At 43.0% G+C, this 22,254-nt stretch overlaps 1 protein-coding gene across 3 annotated transcripts in view; it reads right to left on the reverse strand.

Moving 5' to 3' along the window:
• LOC132818435 (B2 bradykinin receptor-like) overlaps positions 1-16,439 on the reverse strand; it is a 29,166-nt gene extending 12,727 nt beyond the window's left edge. Inside the window, exons 1-2 of one of the 3 annotated variants that reach the window (XM_060829487.1) lie at positions 16,273-16,439; positions 11,635-12,194 (exon numbers count right to left, since the gene is read on the reverse strand). In XM_060829487.1, the coding sequence (XP_060685470.1) occupies positions 11,635-12,187 (553 nt within the window). In that variant the 5' untranslated portion in view covers positions 12,188-12,194; positions 16,273-16,439. Of the gene's footprint in view, positions 1-11,634; positions 12,199-14,899; positions 15,063-16,272 lie in introns of those variants that run through there. The other 2 variants (XM_060829486.1, XM_060829485.1) reach the window with 2 other exon arrangements.
• Positions 16,440-22,254: the final 5,815 nt, after the last annotated feature.

Here is a 22,254-nt window from a genome sequence, read left to right on the forward strand (position 1 = left end):
GCCCTCGACCTATCACCTTCATCCTCTCCCCCACTCACCCATTGTACTCTATGCTACTCTCTCCCCACCCCCACCCTCCTCTAGCTTATCTCTCCACCCTTCAGGCTCTCTGCCTTTATTCCTGATGAAGGGCTTTTGCCCAAAACATCATTTTCACTGCTCCTCGGATGCTGCCTGAACTGCTGTGCTCTTCCAGCACCACTGATCCAGAATCCCATCTTGTCTAGTAACCTGCATCTCAGTATTCTCCTCGAAAACATTGTCTTTTTTCAGTGTGAATACCAACGAATAATATTCATTTAGTGCTTCTCCTATCTGCATGGACGCCACGTACAACTTCCTACTACTGTCCTTGATTGGTCCTAATCTTACTCTAGTCATTCTTTTATTCCTGATATACCTATAGAAGGCCTTAGGGCTTTCCTTGATGCCCATCTGCCAACAACTTCTCATGTCTCCTCCTGGCTCTTCTTAGCTCTCTCTTTCGGTCTTTCCTTTCTACCTTGTAACCCTCAAGCGCCCTAACTGAGCCGTCACGTCTCATCCTAGCATAAGCCGCCTTCTTCCTCTTTACTTTAGCCTTTAAATCCATGACAACACATCTGCTATCACAGTTTTACAACCTGCAACATGTACAACTTGCAAATTAAAAGTCAGACACATAAGACTCCAATTAAATTGTCTCATATTTTTGTCTAAGTCATTCCAAAAACATAAGAGGATTATGGTCGGTGTGCACAACTGTCTCTGACACATTGTTCGTCACATAAACAATAAAATGTTGTAAATCAAAAAAAAATATGAAATTATAAAACAATAAAATATTGTAAGGACAGGAACAAACTCAGTAACTCTTTTCCAATGGTAAAAGTATTTTCTCTGGTGGGTGTTGATCTTATTTGAAAAGTAGCCAATTGGCCATTCCAATCCATCATCGCCATCCTGTATCAGTATAGCTTCAACTCCTTTATTGCTTGTATTGATTGCAATTTTGAAGGGTTTCAAAAAATGTGGTGGAACTAAAACTGTTGAGATAGTTAATACTGCTTTTAAAATCTCAAAAGCCTCCTGGCATTGTTCTGCCCACCAAAATTGTGTGTTCTTCTTTTGTAAATCAGTTAGCGGTGCCACTACCCCAAACTTCTGATAGAATCCACATAGTCCCAAAAATCGAGACACCTCTGTCTTCGAGGATGGTCATGGAAATTCCTCGATGACATTCGGCTTGGCATTCCGTGGGGTCCATCTTCCATGACCAATGTCATGTCCCAAGGACATCATCTCTGCCTTTGCAAGTTCTGTTTTCTTTACGTTTATTACCCATTTTGCTTCTCGTAATCCGTTCAAAGAGCTCTGCCAAGTGGACCATGTGATCTTTCCATGACTCGCTAAATATCACGACATCATCTAGGTAGACTGCACAGTCAGTTAACGCAGCCACAACTCTGTTCATGAGCCTTTAGAATGTGGATGCGGCGTTCTCCATTCCAAAGGGCATCACTTTAAACTAATATAGCTCATTTGGGATTACAAATGCAGAAAAGGTCTTTCACTTTCTCTGATAAAGGTACCTGTCAATAACCACACAGTAAATCCAACTTTGTGGTTTAAGTGGCTTGTCCAACTTTCTCTATGTATGCCTCCAATCTTGGGATTGGATAGGAGTCCAATTTTGTTACACAGTTGACCTTCTGATAGTCCACGTGCAATTGTTGTGTCCTGTCAGGTTTGGAAACTAATACAATTGGCGAACTCCACTCACTCTGACCTGGTTCGATGATATCTTCGTTAAGCATCACATCCACTTTTTTCTGGACCTTTGTGGCTTTGAGAGGACTAAGTCTGTTGGGGATATTGTTTTATTGGAACAGCATTCCCAACTTCTACCTCATGCGCAATAGTATTAGTATTCCCCAACTCATTCCTGCACAGGTCCTCATAATGCTGCAACAAACCTTTCAGCATGTTTCTTTGCTCCTGAGACAGATAGCTCACGAATCTATCCCACTCCTCAAGGACCCTCATTATTTAACATATTTTGAGACACATCAAACTCCTTGACATTTGAATTTAATTCCTCACACTGTGGGGCAGTAACTAATACCTGTTTCTCCAGTTCCCTGTCTCTACCATAGTAAGGTTTTCACAGATTTACATGACATACCCAACACAATTTTTTCCATCTGGCATCTTTATCAGACAGTTTACCTGACTCAACATTTTTTTTCTCCATTTGATAAGTGTTATGACACAGGGGAAACCCTTCTGCTTATTTAAAAACCAACAAAACAGAAAAGATTTATCCCTTGCAATAATCTGTGAAAATTTGTGAGGTCAAGAACTATTTAAAATAAAAATTAACAACTTTATTTCTTAATGTATAACAGATAATAACTAACGAACAATTATTTAGAACTCCTTCCTCTAACCTACCTTTTACTTTCCTTTCTGTCATACTGGTTTGATAAAAGTCCCGATTAAGATTTACAAAATAAAACATTTTGTCTCCAAACCATGCAGTTTTCAGTTTTCTCTGTATTCCTATCTTCTTTTCTTCTTCTTGGGGTTCTCTTTTACAGGCTATTGATCGATAAGGGTACCTTTAAGAGACGTATTTTTCATGCAGTCTTTACATTCTGGTAGCTTGGCAGTTCTCCTCTCAACTGTTCAATTTTGCCCAGTCTTATACCCCAAGGCATCGGACTGTGTCATTCGATTTTAAGATTGTCAATATACTCAATTCAGATGGATTAGTGTTTGGTAATTTTGGGGGTATAATTTAAACTGATTGGCCTAATTCAAATCTGTTTGTCATTTCCAGGCAACTAGCTACCCCAGTAGCTGGGGTACACGTTACATTGTGCTTATTGAGAACACTTGGTGCTGTCACTGCTAGCTTTTACTCTACACCCATATCTTCATAACACCTCCCCATTAAGAAAAAATGAACCATCATAATGAAAAGATGGCTTCATTTTTTTCTCTACTTTTTAAACACATTACCCTAACATACTGATAACTTTAATATAAGTTCACCTTAATTTCTTCCCACATAAGTGTAAATACATAACATTAAATAAAGACAAATTTCTATCTGTTAAATCCGCGATAACACATTTGCAATGACATTCTTACGACCCGCAATATGTACAATTTTTAAATTAAAAGTTGTAACATAAGACTCCAATGAAATAGTCTCATTCTTGTCTTTAAAGCGTTCTAAGAAAGATCCGTGTATACAACCATCTCTGACACATTGTTTGTGACATGCACATTAAAACGCTGTAAGGCCAGTACCGAACGCAATTGTTCCTTTTCAATCGGGCACTATTTCCTCTGGTGGATGTTGATCTTCGAAAAGTAACCAACTGACGGTTCAATCCCATCCTCATTTTCCTGCAGGGGTACAGCTCCAACTCCTATGTCACTGGCATTGACGGCGACTTTAAAAGGTTTTATAAAGTTTGGAGTAGCTAAAACTGGTTTGGTGGTTAATATCGATTTCTAATGGTCGAATGCCTCCTGGCCTGGTTCTGTACACCGAAACGTTGTGTTCCTCTTCACCAAATCGGTTAACGGTGCCACTACCCTGCTGACATTTGGAACAAACTTCTGATAGAATCCTCTGAGTCCCAAGAATCGAAGCCCCTCTTTCTTCAAGGCTGATCATGGAAATTCCTCAATGGCCTTTGTCTTTGAGTTCCATGAGGTCACCCTTCCATGACCGGTGTTATGTCTCAAGAATGTTACGTTTGCTTTTGCAAATTCCGTTTTATGTAAGTTTATTACCAAGTTTGCTTCTTCTAGTCTTTCAAACAGCTCTGCCAAGTGTACTATGTGATCTTCCCAGGACTTACTAAAGATCACTACATCACCCAAATAGACTGCACAGTTCCTTAATCCAGCCACAATTCTGTTCATGAGTCTAAAGGGCATCACTTTAAACTGATAGAGCCTATTTGGGGTTACAAACACAGAAATTTATTTCACCGTCTCTGATAAAGGTACCTGCCAGTAACCACGCAGTAAGTCCAACTTGGTGATGTAACTGGCTTGTCTGACTTTCTCAATACAGTCCTCCAAACTAGGAATTGAGCATGAGTCTGATTTTATAGGACATAGAACATAGAATATAGAACATAGAAAAATATAGCGCAGTACAGGCTCTTCGGCCCTCGATGTTGCGCCGATCCAAGCCCACCTAACCTACTCTAGCCCACTTTCCTCCATATGCCTATCCAATGCCCGTTTAAATGCCCATAAAGAGGGAGAGTCCACCACTGTTACTGGCAGGGCATTCCATGAACTCACAACTCGCTGAGTAAAGAATCTACCCCTAACATCTGTCCTATACCTACCTCCCCTTAATTTAAAGCTATGCCCCCTCATAATATTTGACTCCATACGTGGAAAAAGGTTCTCATCGTCAACCCCATCTAAATCCCTAATCATCTTGTACACCTCTATCAAGTCACCCCTAAACCTTCTTTTCTCCAATGAAAACAGCCCCAAGTGCCTCAGCCTTTCCTCATACGATCTTCCTACCATACCAGGCAACATCCTGGTAAACCTCCTCTGCACCCCTTCCAGTGCCTCCACATCCTTCCTATAGTATGGCGACCAAAGCTGCACACAATACTCCAGATGAGGCCGCACCAGAGTCTTATACAACTGCAACATGACCCCAGGACTCCGGAACTCAATTCCTCTCAGATTTTGTAATGGTGTTGACCTTCAGTAATCGCTGAGTCCCATCTGGTTTGGGAACTAAGACGATCGGTGAACCCCACTCGCTCTGGCTCGGTTTGATGATGTCCAGGTTGAGCATGACCTCCACCTCCATCTGGACCTGTCTGGCTTTGAGAGGATTAAGCCGATAGGGGTGTTGTTTTATCAGAGCAGTATTCATGACATCTATTTCATGTGCAATAGCATTAGTCCTCCCCATCTGATTCTTACAAATGTCCTTATACAGCAGTAACAAATCTTTCAACTGTGTTCTGTGCTCCTGAGACAGACAGCTTTCTAACCTATCCCACTCCTCAAGGTCTTCTTCATTTTTAAATCTATTTTGAGGCACATCAATATCTACATCATCTGGACTGGATTCCTCACTCTGCGGGGTAGTAACTAACATCTGTTTCTCTAGTTCTTTCTCTCTAATGTAGTACAGTTTCAACATGTTCACATGACATATCGGATACATTTTTTTCTATCTGGCATCTTTACTAGATAGTTCACCCGACTCAACTTTTTCTCAATTTGATAGGGACCACTAAACCTGGTTTTGAAGGGATCTCCTATCACTGGTAACAGGACTAACACGTCATTCTCTTGGAAAAACGCCCGAGTCTCAGAGCTTTTATCTGCCACCTGCTTCGTTCTACACTGTGCCCTCTTTAGGTACTGTTTAATTAACTCACCTACTCGATTTAGTGTCTCCCTCACCTCTGATACATAACGTAAGTGTGAGATCTCCGAGTTTGATCCTGTCAATTTTTCTTTAATTAATTTCAAAGGGCCTCTCACTTCATGCCCAAATTTTAACTCGAAGGGAGTGAACTGAGTAGATTTCTTTAAGGCATCTCTAATGGCAAAAAATACATTTTTTTCCTGCATCATTACATTATACCGGGTGTCCACTAACTGAACCTCAATTCCTTCATCTTTCTCTTTACTTTTTGCTTCGTGCTATGGTTTATGATCATGGGATCTGGCTACTTCATAGTCTGGGAAAATACCAGGATATTTCTGTTTTAAGTCCTCAGTTTCTTGGTCTTCCTTGAGCTTCTCCACAATAAGGGGTGTCACTCCCACCTTGGATCCTGCCAAATCATTCCCAAGAACAAACTGAATTCCTGGAACTGACACTCTGTCAGTCACTCCCACTGTAACTTCCCCAGTCTGGAGCTGGCATTCTAACCTGATCTCCCATTGGGGAATGCTAAATGTCAGTCCATCTATCCCACAAATTACCACACTCCCGGGTAACACATCAGAAAGAGAGGATATTCGTTCATCCCTTGCTATCAATGACTGGTTAGATCCTGTATCTCTCACAATTGTAACTTCTTGACCTTCTCCCCCTGTTCTTCCTGAATAAACTTTACCCAGAGGCGAATTCTTTATAGAGACCAGGTACTAACTCCATACCCAGCCCCTGCCTGGGCTGTGCACTCTCCTGCAGCTCCTCAGCTCTTCTTGGGGTCCTTTACTACATTCATTAATGCCATCGGCTTAGCCTCTTTACCACATCTTTTCCCACAGTGCCTTTCTTTAATGACCAGCTCTGTGACTTTACGTGTCCCACCTTCTCACAGTGGAAACACCTTTTTCCCAGTGCCCTCCTGAAACCACGGGCACTGTAATTTTCTGTGTCCTACTCCATTACAGTGAAAATACTTGAAGCCTTACACCTCCTTTTCACCCTCTTGGGCTTCTTTAACAAGTGGCAAATTATTACCAATGTTCTCTACTCGTTCTTTCGGAATGTCGGATCTCCCCTTCTCCCAACTTCTATACCTCACAGGATGATATTCTGGCCAAAAGCTTGTCTTCTGACTGCTAATTCTGCTGCCCTTCTCACTGCCTGAACTTTCTGTTCCTCTATGTGAATTCTTTCCATCTCTGGAAGTGAGTTTTAAACAATCTCTCAGTGCCTCAAAGGTCCTATCTATTTTCAAAGCACGCACCCATCGATTAAAATGACAATGTTTAATTCTTTTGAACTCAACGTAAGTCTGACCTGGTTCCTTCTCAGTGTTTCTGAACCGCTTGTCTATATGCTTCTGGTACTAATTCATAAACACTTAAAATAACCTGTTTAACCTCTTCATAATCTCTTGACCCCTCGTCTGACAGTGCAGCAAATCCCTCAGTAGCTCTGCCTACCAGTTTAGTCTCAACTACCATTATCCATGAATCCCTGGGCCACTCCATTTGCCTCAACAATTTTTCAAATGAAATAAAAAAGGTTTCAACATCTTTCTCACCATCTTCTCAAGTTCAAATTCTCTCTCTTTTTGCTCAGCTAAGAACTTTCTCTCTCTCTCTCGCTCTTTTCCTCTCTCTCCCTTTCTCTCTCCCTTTGTTTATCTTCTGACTCCACTTTCCTCAATTGTAATTTAAGATTTTACATCTCTACTGCACTTGTCTGTTTCTCTGACACACCGAAGTGTGTGAGTAACTCCCTGGCAATATCAGGTTCACCTTTGTCTTTGGTTAATCCCAAAACTAACTTATTTGCTAATTCTAAAAGAATGGCCTTTATCTTTCCTTATAACCTTTCGTGGCAAGTTTGAGAAACATCTTCATATCCCAGAATCTTTTTAGCAATTTTAAGAGCCATTTCTTTCACTTTTAATGTAATCAACCACAAGTTGCCAAAACTAAACAAATTATCTCACCTACATTTTATTTAAAGATCTAGGACACGAACCTGCAAATGTTTAAACCTATTGGGATTTTTTGTACCCCCATATCTATTCAAATCAATCTAAACCAGCTCAATTCCCGATGACGAGCCCCAAACTATTACGAGAGGGTGGCATGTGTATGAAATGAGCTGCCAGAGGAAGCGATGGAGGCTGGTACAATTGCAACATTTAAGAGGCATTTGGGTGGGTATATGAATAGGAAGGGTTTGGAGGGATATGGGCCGGGTGCTGGCAGGTGGGACTAGATTGGGTTGGGATATCTGGTCGGCGTGGACGGGTTGGACTGAAGGATCTCTTTCCATGCTGTACATCTCTATGACTCTATGACATGGGGTAATCCCTCCGACTTATTTAAAGCCAACAACATAGAAAAGATTTATCCTGTGCAGTAATCTGTGAAAATTTGATAGGTCAAAATCTAGTTAAAGTAAAAATTAACAACTTTATTTCTTAAAGTATAACATAGAATAACTAAGTTTGTGAGAAGATTTGTAGCTCGGGTGCTTGTTGTTGTGGTTCTGTTCGCCGAGCTGGGAATTTGTGTTGCAGACGTTTCGTCCCCTGTCTAGGTGACATCCTCAGTGCTTGGGAGCCTCCTGTGAAGCGCTTCTGTGATCTTTCCTCTGGCATTTGTAGTGGTTTGAATCTGCCGCTTCCGGTTGTCAGTTCCAGCTGTCCGCTGCAGTGGTCGGTATATTGGGTCCAGGTCGATGTGCTTATTGATTGAATCTGTGGATGAGTGCCATGCCTCTGGGAATTCCCTGGCTGTTCTCTGTTTGGCTTGTCCTATAATAGCAGTGTTGTCCCAGTCGAATTCATGTTGTTTGTCATCTGCATGTGTGGCTACTAAGGATAGCTGGTCGTGTCGTTTTGTGGCTAGTTGGTGTTCATGGATGCGGATCGTAAGTTGTCTTCCTGTTTATCCTATGTAGTGTTTTGTGCAGTCCTTGCATGGGATTTTGTACACTCTTCACAGATTCAATTAATAAGCACATCGACCTAGACCCAATATACCGACCACTGCAACGGACAGCTGGAACTGACAATCGGAAGCGGCAGATTCAAACCACTACAAATGCCGGAGGAAAGATCACAGAAGCGCTTCACAGGAGGCTCCCAAGCACTGAGGATGTCACCTAGACAGGGGACGAAACGTCTACAACACAAATTCCCAGCTCGGCGAACAGAACCACAACATAGAATAACTAACTAACAACTATTTATTTTTTAGGTCTGCACCTATCTGTCAAAATGATGATGTTTAATTCTTTCAAACTTAATGTAAGACTGAGCTGGTTCTTTCTTTATGTTTCTGAACGGTTGCCTGTTTGCTTCTGGTACCAGTTCATAAGCACCTAAAATAGCCTGTTTGACATGTGGATAATCTCTCCACCCCTTACCTGGCAGCAGTACAGATAACTCTGGATCTGCCTACCCAGCTCAGTCTGAACTGGTATTACCCACATGTTCTCCAGCCCATCCAGCTGCCTCGCCAATTTTTCAAATGAAATAAAGAAAGCTTTGACATCTTTCTCATCACAATGTGGCAATGCTTTAACGTCTTTAGATACGTCACTATCTTCTCCCTACATCTCTATCCTGTTAAGTTGACTTTGCTGACTAATTCACTACTTCTGAAGTTCAAATTTTCCCTCCCCTTCTCTTTCACTTCCTTTTCTCTTTCTTTGCTCAGCTGAGAGCCTGCCTTCCCCTTCATTGTCCTTTCTCTTTCTTTGTTCTCTTTTTCTCCCTTCTCTCTTTCCCTCTCTCCTTCTCTCTTTTTCTTCCTTCTCTCTCTCTCTCTCCTTCTTCTCTCCTTTTCTTTCTTCTCTCTTTCTTTCTCTCCTTCTCTCTTTTTCTTTCTTCTCTCTTTATCTCTCTCCTTCTTATCTCTCTTTCTTTCTTCTCTCTTTCTCTCTCTCCTTCTTCTCTCTTTTTCTCCCTTCTCTCTTTCCCTCTCTCCTTTTCTCTTTTTCTTCCTTCTCTCTTTCCCTCTCTCCTTCTTCTCTCTTTTTCTCCCTTCTCTCTTTCTCTCTCTCCTTCTTCTCTCTTTTTCTTTCTTCTGTCTTTCTCTCTCTCTCTCCTTCTTCTCTCTTTTTCTTCCTTCTGTCTTTCTCTCTCTCTTTCTCTCTCTTTCTTTCTTCTCTTTCTCTCTCTTTCACACACACACACACACACACACACACACACACGTTTTCCTCTAACATGGCTCTTCTTTTCCTCTCTCAATTTTCTAACTCCATTTGCTGCAATTGCAATTTAAGTTTTTTTTAACCCTACTGCACTTGTCTGTTTCTCTGATACACCAAAGTGCTTGACCAACTCCATTACAATTTCAGTTTTCCTTTAATCTGAGGTTAAACCCAATTCTAATCTATTTGCTAATTCTAAATGTGTGCACTTCTTCTGTCTTTTTAAATTTCTTGGCAAATTTGAGAACCACCTTCACACCCCAGAAGCTCTTGGAAATGTTAAGAGCCATTTCCCTCACTTTTAATTTAACCACTCACAAGTAACCAAAATTTTACAAGTTGTCTCACCCAAGTTTTATTTCGCGATTAGGGCAAAAATCAGCACATTTTTAAATCTGCTGGGGTCTTTCGTATCCCAAGTCAGTTCAAACTTCCCAAATCCCTGCTGAATTTGTCTCAACCTGTCCAAATCTCGGACTCAAGACCACAAACTGTTATGACACAGATGCGAATTCCTCTGTTAATTAAACCAAACTCCCAGAAAAGCTTGTAATCTGTTAAAACTGGGAGGGACAGAGAACTAGCAAATTTCATGCTTTTTCAGAAAATAACATTAATTTACTTTTTATCTCCAAACGTGAACACTAAGCAACTATTCACAACTCAAAGCCCCCCCCCCTTAACTTTATTGTACGCCTCCAACTCTATAACAATATGCTGTTCCAATAAGACATTTATTAAAGTTACATCCACTTAATTTCAAAACCACACAGCTGCTGCCTTCTTCTATGACTTCAGTCTTCCACTGAAGATCTCCCTGGGCCATCTTCTTACCTTTTACTGTGAGTATGTTTCATGGGAAAAGGTACCTTTGATACAGAGTGGTTCCTAATTTCTTGGCGAGCTCGATATTAGCTCCCCTTATGTTTCTGTGTCAATGGCTGTTGTTCTCTAACCAATTTTAAAAAGTTCCGCATTTTACACCCCACAGCACCGGATCATCTCATCAGTTCAATGTTGGCAAAATAATACATTCAAACTCGAGCGGGATTTAATATCCTGGGGCATAATTTAAACTGATTGGCTAAATTCAAATTGCTAACAAAATGGCAACAAAAACTCAGATATCCATTTCACAGCCAAATGTTACACATTTTCAATTTTCCAGTACACTCTGGGACTGCCATCTCATGACATACACAGAGGCTGGTAATTTCTCAGTTTAGAACAACATTCATTCTCTCTCTTAAAGGTACAGTACATGCCTTAAACTTCAAAACATCAGGGACAGGCTTGGGAGTGCTCCTTGCTTTCTGATACATTTTATTCCATTCTTTTGCATTATACAGAGATTGGATTCATTTTCCCATCATTCCAGCTGCTAACTAGAGCACTTCCACATATCACAAAAAACATTGTCATATCAGACAGGTTAGTGCAATCAATCTCATTTACAAGAACTCGTGGATGTTTTTATATCTGCAAACGAAACAGCTCCTTATGTGTGGGCAATGTGTCGTGGGTCTACAGGGAGTCACTGCGATTGTGTTTCAGCTCTCTCCTGATCACAATTCGGACCCACACCTCCCGTGCTTTTTTCCTGAACTGCTTTCCCACAAGGACATAGAGCACGGGGTTAATGCAGCTGTTGGTGCAGGCCAGGAAGCTCGCAATCTGATTGCCGTTACTAATCGCACTTTCTAATGAGCAGCCCTGCAGGATGTTTGAAAACAGAAAAATAGCGAGCAATTGCAGCAGCTGAAAAGGCAGCCAGCAAATGACAAAGGCCAAAAGGACAGCGAGCACTAAGATGGCTGCCTTGCTTTCCCTTTGCACTTGCTTGAAGCGCTGCATTTGGTTGTTTCTCAGGACCTTCAGGATCTGAAATGTGCAGAAACTGAGGATGAACGCAGGGATCAGGAAACCAATGGCAACCATCAGAATGTCCATCTTCAGAACCCAATACTTATTAGGGTAATCAAGTAAGCAGGCAGAGATGTTCAAACCTTCCACATAGATCACTCTTCGGAATATGATGATGGGACTACTCATCAGCAAGCCGAACATCCAGATGATGAAGCAGTTGATCTTGACACATGAGAGTGTCCGTATTCTGCTGTAATGAAGGACTTTCACCAGAGCCAGGTAGCGGTCAATGCTGACCATCACCAGGAAGTAGACACTGCTGTAAAAGTTCATATAGATCACCGAGTTGACGTAACGGCACAGGAAATCTCCAAAGGGCCATTCGTAGTGGAGGGCAATGTTAACAGCCCAGAAGGGGAGGCCAACCAATAGGAGCAGGTCAGCCCCAGCCAGACTCCCCAGGTAGAACTCTGGCCTCGTGCAACGTCCTTTCTGTAAACACAGGACGATCAGGACAAAGCTGTTCCCCACAACGCCAGTGACACACACCACCACGATGTAAATCGGCTGAAAGGTGTACATCCACTCCCAGAAATTACCTTCGGGGCAAATGAGTGAGCCATTGGAGCTGTTGACTGCGCTGAGATTAGGAGCCGTTACCAGGGACTGGTTGGGAGCTGTGTGGGCAATCATTGGGACACTGTCTGAGAGAAAAGAGACAGAGACCAGTTAGCCTTTCTGACAAAGATAGAGAATTGTAACCAGACCATGGAGCATCACTCCATCAGAACACCACACAGGGATACACAGCTATATTATCCATAGGGACCTTAAACAAAGGGGAAGAAGCCTCAGCTGTAACTCCCTGCTGGCATGTATTCTTCTCTTTCAACGAACTGAGCACTCAACTGCATGTTCCAATCTCAGGAGAGACTAGTAATACTTGGTAAAACAAAATAGAAACAGTCAAGAAATCTCAGTTATTTACAAACAGAATGAAGAATTATTGTTGTGGTTCTGCTCGCCGAGCTGGAAGTTTTTGCTGCAAACGTTTCGTTCTCTGGTTAGGGAACATCATCAGTGCTGTTGGAGCCTCCTGTGAAGCGCTGCTTTGATGTTTCTTCCGGTATTTATATTGGTTTGTTCTTGCCGCTTCCGGGTGTCAGTTTCAGCTGTAGTGGTTTGTATGTGGGGTCCAGGTCGATGTGTCTGTTGATGGATGTTCTTGCCGTTTCCTAGCAGACTTCCTAGCAGCACTAGAAAGCACACTCAGGAACAATGGACTGACAGAAGAGACACAACAAACAGTGAGACAAACGGTAGTACCCATGATGATAAGAAAACGACAAACACATAACCTCAACACCAAGGAGAGGGAAGCACTGAAAGCACTGAAAAATGACAAAAACATAATCATACTACCGGCAGATAAAGGCAGAATGACGGTCATCCTAGATAAATCAGACTACATCAGTAAAGCACAACAACTACTCGCAGACACCAACACCTACCAAATGAAGGATTCCGACCCCACACCACAACTCACCAATAGAATAAACAACACACTAAGGAATCTACAAAAAAACGGACAGATAACCAAAGCGGACCAGCAAAGAATGAAACCTGAAAGCAACAACACCCCCAGATTCTACGGACTACCCAAAGTACACAAACCAGACATCCCACTCAGACCCATAGTATCACTACCAGGGACACCAGCATACAAACTGGCCAAAGAACTACAACAAAAACTGAAACACCTAGTCAGCGGATCCAAACACTCCATACAATCAACACAGGAATTCTTGGACGTCATCAGGAATACACACATAGACAAAGAAGAAACCATGGTATCATTCGACGTGACGGCACTGTTCACTTCAATTGACAAAACCCTAGCCAGAGAAACAATAGCCAACCTACTGGACATACATAACAGAACACAGGAGGCCGAACCTATCAACAAGGACGGCATACTTAAACTACTGGACCTGTGCCTCACCACACACTTTACATTCAACAATCAGATATACGAACAAATCAACGGAACACCCATGGGATCACCAATCTCGGGACTCATAGCAGAGGCAGTTATGCAAAGGTTAGAACATACAGCCCTACCACAAATCCAACCCAAACTCTGGATCAGATATGTTGATGACACCTTTGTAATCATCAAAAACACAGATATAGAAAAAACACACGGAATCATCAACGCCACACTCACAGGAATCCGATTCACACGAGAAGAGGAAAAGGACAACCAACTCCCATTCCTAGACGTGTTAGTAGAGAGAACACCCAACGGAGAATTCACCACAAGGGTACACAGGAAACCAACACACACAGACCAAGTCTTAAACTATGAAAGTAACCACCCCAACACACACAAACGAAGCTGCATCAGGACACTATTCAAAAGGGCCACAACACACTGCAGTACACCAGAACTGCGAAAAGAGGAAGAGGAACATCTATACAAGGTATTCGCCAAAAACGGATACCCACGCAACTTTATCACCAGATGCCTAAGAGATAGACCGAGGAACGAGGACGTGCCACAACCAAAAGGACTAGCCACTCTACCATACGTCAGGAGCGTCTCAGAACTGACAGCCAGACTACTGCGACCCTTAGGACTCATAACAGCACACAAGCCAACATCCACGCTCAGACAACAACTCACTAGAACAAAGGACCCAATACCCAGCATGAGCCAAACTAACGTAGTTTACAAAATACCACGCAAGGACTGCACAAAACACTATATAGGACAAACAGGAAGACAGCTAACAATCCGCATCCATGAACATCAGCTAGCCACAAAATGACACGACCAGCTATCTCTAGTAGCCATACACTCAGACAACCAGCAACATGAATTTGACTGGGAAAACACCACTATCATAGGACAAGCCAGACAGAGAACAGCCAGAGAATTCCTAGAGGCATGGCATTCATCCCCAAACTCCATCAACAGACACATTGACCTGGACACCATATACAAACCACTACAGCTGAAACTGACACCCGGAAACGGCAAGAACATCCATCAACAGACACATCGACCTGGACCCCACATACAAATCACTGCAGCTGAAACTGACACCCGGAAGCAGCAAGAACAAACCAATATAAATACCGGAAGAAACATCAAAGCAGCGCTTCACAGGAGGCTCCAACAGCACTGATGATGTTCCCTAGCCAGGGAACGAAACGTTTGCAGCAAAAACTTCCAGCTCGGCGAGCAGAACCACAACAACGGATACCCGAGCTACAAATCTTCAATCAGATTTTGAAGAATTATTCTTCTTCCCTTTAAAATCCAGAAACTCTCGCTAATGTCCTGGGGACTGGGATTTGAATTCCACTGTGGCAAATGGTGAAGTAAAAACTTAAAAATACCTGGGGTGAAGAGCTGTTCCAATGATGATCTGGAATCCATCACTGAGTTTTGGAAAAACCCACTGGAGTCACCAATGGCCTTGAGGGAGGGAAATCTGCTATCCTGACCTGGTCTGGCCTGCATGCGACTCCAGACCCACCGCAATGTGGTTGAATCTTAACTGGCCTCTGGGTAATTAGGAACGAACAATAAATGCTGACCCAGCAAGTCACATCCACATCCCCTGAATGAATTAAAAATAAACTTATTCTTCAACCGTTGAACAGAGAGAAGAATCTCCCTGATAACCCCCTACATTCTAAACCCCAGAATCACCCCCAGTTAAGCATGACTGCACAGGCAGATTCCAGTTGACAGTAAATTATAAGTTATATGTTGAAGGCAGATACAGCTAAGTCAGACCTTACAAATTGGTTTAAGAATTCACAAAGCGTATAAATCACTTAAAAACATCTTTCAAAACGCATGCAAGAAAACCTCCTGCTGATCATAGAAAATCTCCTTCTCTGAAATAACTTGATTCCGAACTGAGAGCAACAGCCAACCAATGGGATTTCCCTCAGCCCGGCCTCCCCCAATAGTCTCCACATCTGCAGAACATCCCCAGCTCATTGTGGACAATGTCAGTCCAGGCCCAGCGGCAGTTACTCGGTCAGTACATATTCCCAACTTCTTCAGTTAGTCTCTGTCTTCCTCACCCTGTCTGGGCTGAACTACCACTTTCATCAACTTACAGAGTCATAGAAATAAACAGCACAGAAACAGGCCCTTCGGTCCATTTTCTGCATGCCGACCAAATATCCTCAATTAATCTAGTGCCATATTCCAGCATTTAGCCCATATCCCTCGATTAATTTAGCATGTCTGCACAGCATGGACAAGTTGGACTGAAGGATATGCTTCCCCATTCTGTGACTCTATGGCATGTTTTTGTGTCATTAAGCAACCTTTCCTGAAGTACTTTCTCAGACACATTCCTGACAACAACAAAGTATTGCAGATGTTGGAAATCCAAAACGCAGCAACTCAGCAATTCTGGCAGGAGCGGAAGAAACGGGAGCAACTCTTCTCCGGAAACCCTCATTCAATCAGAACCAGATCCTCACTCTCTTTTGGAAACCTGCCCTGACTGATCATTTCACTGCTTGCTATTCCCTCCACCCCCTCTCTATCTCTCTCTCTCTCTCTCTCTCTCTCTCAGGGGGTCTTACTGCTCTCCCACCCTGGGAGGAGAAAAGGCAAGTCTTCCCCAAATTTCTGAAATGCTGGGGTCTCCACTGCATCCGGTGTTGGGAATCTGGCTGAGGGGGTCCCATGGGACTGGAAGCCAGGACAATGGACAGTAATCAGGGAGAGATGAGCGGACACTTACCGAGTGAGGGACTCCAGGGTCTGTGAAAGAGCTGCTGAGGCCAGACAGAGGCGAGGAGACTGAGAGGGAGTGGGGAGTGCTGTCTCCCCCCGGGGGAGAGAGGCTGCTGAAACAGGAATCTCTCCTGTAGCTCCACACACTCTCACTGCTGGCTCTTCACGAGCTGTTGTTTTGTGCGGAGTTTGTACAAAGCACTTCCCCTTCAGTGAAAAAAGGAAGTCACTGTCAGTGGCAGCATCCAGCCCTCAAAGAAAGGGGAGGGTACAGATGTGAAATGGGACAATGCCTCTCTAATAAACATGGCCAAGGGGCACAGGAACAGCATCATTTCCTACCATACAGAATATTTTGACTTGGAATTATAGATTCCCTACAGTGTGGGAGCAGGCCATTCGGCCCATTAAGTCCACACTGACCCTCCAAACAACAACCCACCCAGACCCATACCATCCCTGTAACCCTGCATGTCCCATGGCTAACCCACCTCACCTGCATATCCCTGGACCCTAGGGGCAACTTAGCATGACCAGTCCTCTCTAACCTGCTTATCTTTGGGCTGTTGGAGGAACGTGGTGTAACCCAAGTCCTTGGTGCTATGAAGCAGCAGTGCTAACCACTGAGCCAGTGTGCTGCCCTAATGTCTCATAGCCCCTTCAAGATCACAGGGACTGACTGCAACGGCACAGGGGCAACACTTCCACCATGTAGAATCATAGGGTCATAGGGTCATAGAGTTATACAGCTCAGAATATATCCTTTGTTCCATCAGATATCCTAAATTGATCTAGTCACATTTACCAGCATTTGGCCCATATCCCTCTAAACCCTTCCTATTCATATACACGACCAGATGCCTTTTAAATGTTGTAATTGTACCATCTCCACCACTTCCTCTGGCAGCTCATTCTATACACACACCACCCTCTGTATGAAAATGTTGCCCCTCATCTTAACATCTATGCCCTATCATTTTGGACTACCCTACTGTGGGAAGAAAAAGACCTTGGATATTCACCCTATCCATGACCCTCATGATTTTGTAAGCTTTTAAGATCACCCCTCAGCCGCCGATGCTCCAGGGAAAAAGCCCCAGCCTATTCAGTCTCTCCCTCAAACCTTTCAGTTCCACAACGTCCTTGTAAATCTCTTCTGAACCCTTTCAAGTTTCACATCTTTCCCGCGGTAGGAAGATTAGAATTGCACACAGTATACCAAAAGTGGCCGAACCAATGTCCTATCCAGCTGAAACATGACCTCCCAACTCCTGTACTCAATACTCTGACCAATAAATTAAAGCATACCAAACACCTTCTTCACTATTCTATCCACCTGCGACTCCACTTTCAAGGAGCTATGAACCTGCACTCCAAGGTCTCTTTGTTCAGCAACACTCCCCAGGACATTACCATTAAGTGAATAAGTCCTGCCCTGATTTGCCTTTCCCAAAATACAGCACCTCACATTTGTCTAAAGTAAACTCCATCTGCCACTCCTTGGCCCATTGATCCATCTGCTACCTGATGAAGGAGCATCGTTCTAAAAGCTAGTGCCTCCAAATAAATTATAACCCGATGTTATATGATTTTTAACTTTCTCCATCTGCCAAAGGTAGCATTGTACTCTGAGATAAACTTCTTCACTATCTAATAGATCTTCAATTTTGGTGTCATCTGCAAACTGACTAACCAAACCTCCTATATTCACGTATACATTATTTATATAAATGACAAAAAGCATTGGACCCAGCACAATCCTTGTGGCACACCACTGGTCATAGGCCTCCAGTCTGAAAAGCAACCCCCCTCCCACCTTCTGTCTCCTACTGTCAAGCCAATTTTGTATCTAAATGGCGAGGTCCTTCTGGGTCCCATGTGATTTAGCTTTGCTAACCAATCTCGTTACAACACTGCGGTGAACTCTTCTGCTAATTAAACCAAAGCCCCATAAAAGCTCACCCCGCCTCTTAATCTGTTAAAGTATGAGTGACAGAGAACTCCTAAATTCCATGATTTAAAGAAAAAAAATCAATTTATTCTTTAACCCTAAAAGTGAACATTAAACAACAATATTTACAACTCTAAGTCTCCTTTCGCTTCAAGGTTTGTTATCTATCTCCAACTCTATAACAATATACTGTTCTAAATAGAGCCCATGTTAATATTACATCAAGTTAATTTCAAAACCACACAGCAGCTGTTGTCTCCAGTGTCCTCCTTTCTCTGGCTCTCGATCTCCCTGGATCATCTCCAGTCTCTTGCTGCAAAGATGTCTCATATGAAAAGGTACCTTTGATAGAGAGTGTTTTGAATGAAAATCTCTCTCCAGATAGCAGTTTACTCACTCTGTCTCTGGTTAACTCTCAAAATGCCAGCTTCTTGACACCCTAAACATTGGATCGTCTCATTGGTTCAATGTTGTCAAAACAGTAAATTCAAATTTGATTGGGTTTTAGTATCCTGGGGCATAACTTAAATTAATTAGTTAAATTTAAACTGTTGTGAAAACATAGCAACCAAAATTCAGGTATTTGTTTCACAGCCAAATGTTCTGTATTTTCAATTTTCTTTTATACTCTGGGACTGCCATCTCGTCACCTCACAGATCCATATAAACTCTTAGTTCAGAACAGTATTCAATCTCTCTTAAAGGTAAAGTACATGCCTTTGACTTCTTAACAGTCTACCATGCAGAACTCTGTTGAATGCTTAACTGAAGTTCATATAGACAATGCCAACCACCCTGCCATCATCAATCTTCTTTGTCACTTCAAAAAGACTCAAGTTAGTGAGACAGTATTTCCCATGCACAAAGCCATGTTCACTTTTGCTAATCAGTCCTTGCCTTTCCAAATGCATGTAAATCCTGCCCCTGGATTCTCTCCAACAAGCCAAGCCTGTAATTCCCTGCCTTTTCCTTACAACCGTTCCTAAATTGTGGCATCATGTTAGCCACATCCACTCCTCCAGCATCTCACCTGTGGCTATCGATGATACAAATATCCTACAAGGGGCCCAGCAATCACTTCCCTAGCTTCTCACAAACATCTGGGATACACTGAACCAGGACTTTTCCACCTTAATGCATTTGAAGACATCCAACAGCTCCTCCTCTGTAATATGAGCACTCTGCAAGATGTCACTGCCTATTTCCCCAAGTTTTCTCACGTCTATACTGTTCTCTGCAATAAACACTGACAGGAAATCCATGTTTTGTATCTCACCCATCTCCTGTGCTTCCACACATAGACAGCTATGTTAATCTTTAAGAAGTCCTATTCTCCCCTAATTACTCTTTTTCCCTTGATGTATTTTTGGAATCTCTTTGGATTTTCCTTAACCTTATCTGCAAAGCCGATCTAATGTCTCCTTCTTTCCCTCCTGAATTCCCTATTAATTATGCTCCTACTGTCTTTCTAATCTTTTTGGGATTCAATTGATCCCAGTTGCCTATACCTGACATATACCTCCTATATATATGGACTGCACCAAGTCATCACCAACGACTACACTGCAGGAGGAGGCTATTCGGGCCACAGAGTCTACATTGCTTCTATCCCCTAGAGCCAATCTCCTGCATTTGCCCCATGTCCCTACGCACTATTTTTATCCATATGGTTTTCAATGTTCATCTTCAATGCCTCCATTGAACATGCTTCCACCAGTGCATTCCAGACCCGAACTACTCACAGTGAGAGAAAGTTTTCCCTCATGTCAACTTGGTTTTTTTTCACTTTAAATCTATTCTGTGTTCTGGAGAAGGGTCACTGGACCCGAAACATTCACTCAGATTTCACTTCACAGATAACTGCAAACCTGCTGAGTTTTTCCAGCAATTTTCGCTTTAGTTTTCGCTTTAGTTTTTCAGCTCCACTTTAAATCTGTGCCCTGTTGTCCTTTAAAGCCAGTGGGCACTGTTTCTGCACATAAACCATGGTGTGGAGGAGTCAGTGTTGGACAAAGTTAAAAATCACCCAACACCAGGTTATGGCCCAATAGGTTTATTTGGAAGGACAAGCTTTCAGAGCGCTGCTCCTTCATCAGGTAGCTAGTGGGGCAGGATCATAGCAAACAGAATTTATAGTACAAGGTCAAAGTATCATACAATTGGTGCGTTATTGAACAAACCTAAATTGCTGTTGACTCTTTAATCAGTTAGAATGGGGATACAGGTTTCGATTTATTTATATTAAATCCCAGAACTCCTGTCAAGTCACACTCCTGAGATAACTTAGGGTTTTATTAAAAAAAGGTGACATCTCAGCTCAGACAATGCATTAAAGGTGTGAGGTTAGACTTGGTCTGTATCCCAAGCTGGAGTCAGACTGGCGCTATTTCCAAAGTAGGAATTTATAAAATGTCACATGGACTGACTGCCAACAGACTGTGCGCTTTATGAACAAAATAGTATTTGTGGATGCATTCTAGCTTGTTCAAAACGCGCACAATCTGGAGCTGAGTCCACAAGAAAGATCAGCCATGATCTTATTGAATGGTGGAGTTGGCTCACTGGACCACATGGACTTCTCCTGCTCCTACGTCTTACATCTGGGTTTGATTTATTGTTGTCACATGTACCTAAGTACAGCGAAAAGTTTTGCTTGCTGAGCAGTACAGGAAGATCGTAACATACAAGAACATACAGATCAAAGGGCGAACAGTGTGAGGCTCACAAATTTACAGCTGCACAGGAGGTGCACAAAACCAAGATCAACATTAGATTTGAACTTAGAGAGGTCTATTCATCAGGAGAAAGTGAGGACTGCAGATGCAGGAGATCAGAGTCGAGAGTGTGGTGCTGGAAAAACACAGCAGGTCAGGCAGCATCCGAGGAGCAAGAGAATCAGCGTTTCGGACATAAGCTCTTCATCAGGAAATCTATCCATCAGTCTAATAACAGCGGGGAAGAAGCTGTTCTTGAACCGGTTGGAGCGTGTGTTCAATCTCCTGCACCTCCTGCCTGATGGAAGAGGTTGGAAGAGAGCATTACCGGGGCGGGAGGAGTCTCTGATGATATGGGCAGCATTTCCATAGCAACAGGAAATGCAGATGGAATCCATGGATGGGAGGTTGGCTTCCGGGATGGTCTGGGCTGTGCACACAACCTTCTATAGTTCCTTACGGTCCTGGGCAGAGCAGCTGCTGTACCAGGCTGTTATGCTCCCAGACAGTATGCTCTCGATGGTGCATCTGTAAATGTTAGGGAGGGTCCGTATGGTCATGTGGAATTTCCTGAGTTGCCTGAGGAACAGGAGGCAATGTTGTGCCTTTTTGATCATTGTGTCTACATGAGTGGCCCAGAGCAGGTTGTTGGTGATGGTCACACCTAGGCACCTGACGCTGTCGTCCCTCTGCACCTCAGCCTATGGAAGTAGAGATGGTGAAGGAACACCCAGATCCTGTGCATGGATTGTAAAATGTTCAGATCGTCGTCACTTTAAGTACAGCTGATGAACTACCTAGCATGCATTCTTCAATGCTTCCCAGACATGACCTTCTGAATGGAAGGAAGTCAGTCATAAATTCAAAGATGACAGTGAACAATTCAATAAGTTTCCAGTTTCTGGAAATGGCTGCACCCTGTGGTCAGTGCGCTCATTCCTTCAGCAGCTCCTTGTTGTGTCATGTTATCTATCGAGTGCTCAGGGAAAATAGCAAGGCATTAAGCATCCTGATCTCAAGAACAGATGTTTCAGAATTAGGCAGCAAGCTCTCCCTCAGAGACGGTCTGTGGCAAAACTGGGACACTGCCAGATTTGAGCAAAGAATAAAAAACAGCTCAAAGTGTTTGAACACCCCTGGGGGCTTTGACTGGGTGGAAGAACAAGGAAGCTGAGCCGTTCCAACTTGCAAAGATTGAGTTTGAGCAGGAAGCAACAATGATTCACTTTCTGCCTGAGCTCCTTTCTGTGTTAAACAAGGGACTTGTACTAGCGCCTGTCACACCCTTGGTTTCTAATCCAGGCCGAGTAAAAAGTGAGGTCTG

Source organism: Hemiscyllium ocellatum, chromosome 8, assembly GCF_020745735.1.
Source record: "Hemiscyllium ocellatum isolate sHemOce1 chromosome 8, sHemOce1.pat.X.cur, whole genome shotgun sequence".
NCBI classification, from domain to species: Eukaryota; Metazoa; Chordata; class Chondrichthyes; order Orectolobiformes; family Hemiscylliidae; genus Hemiscyllium; species Hemiscyllium ocellatum.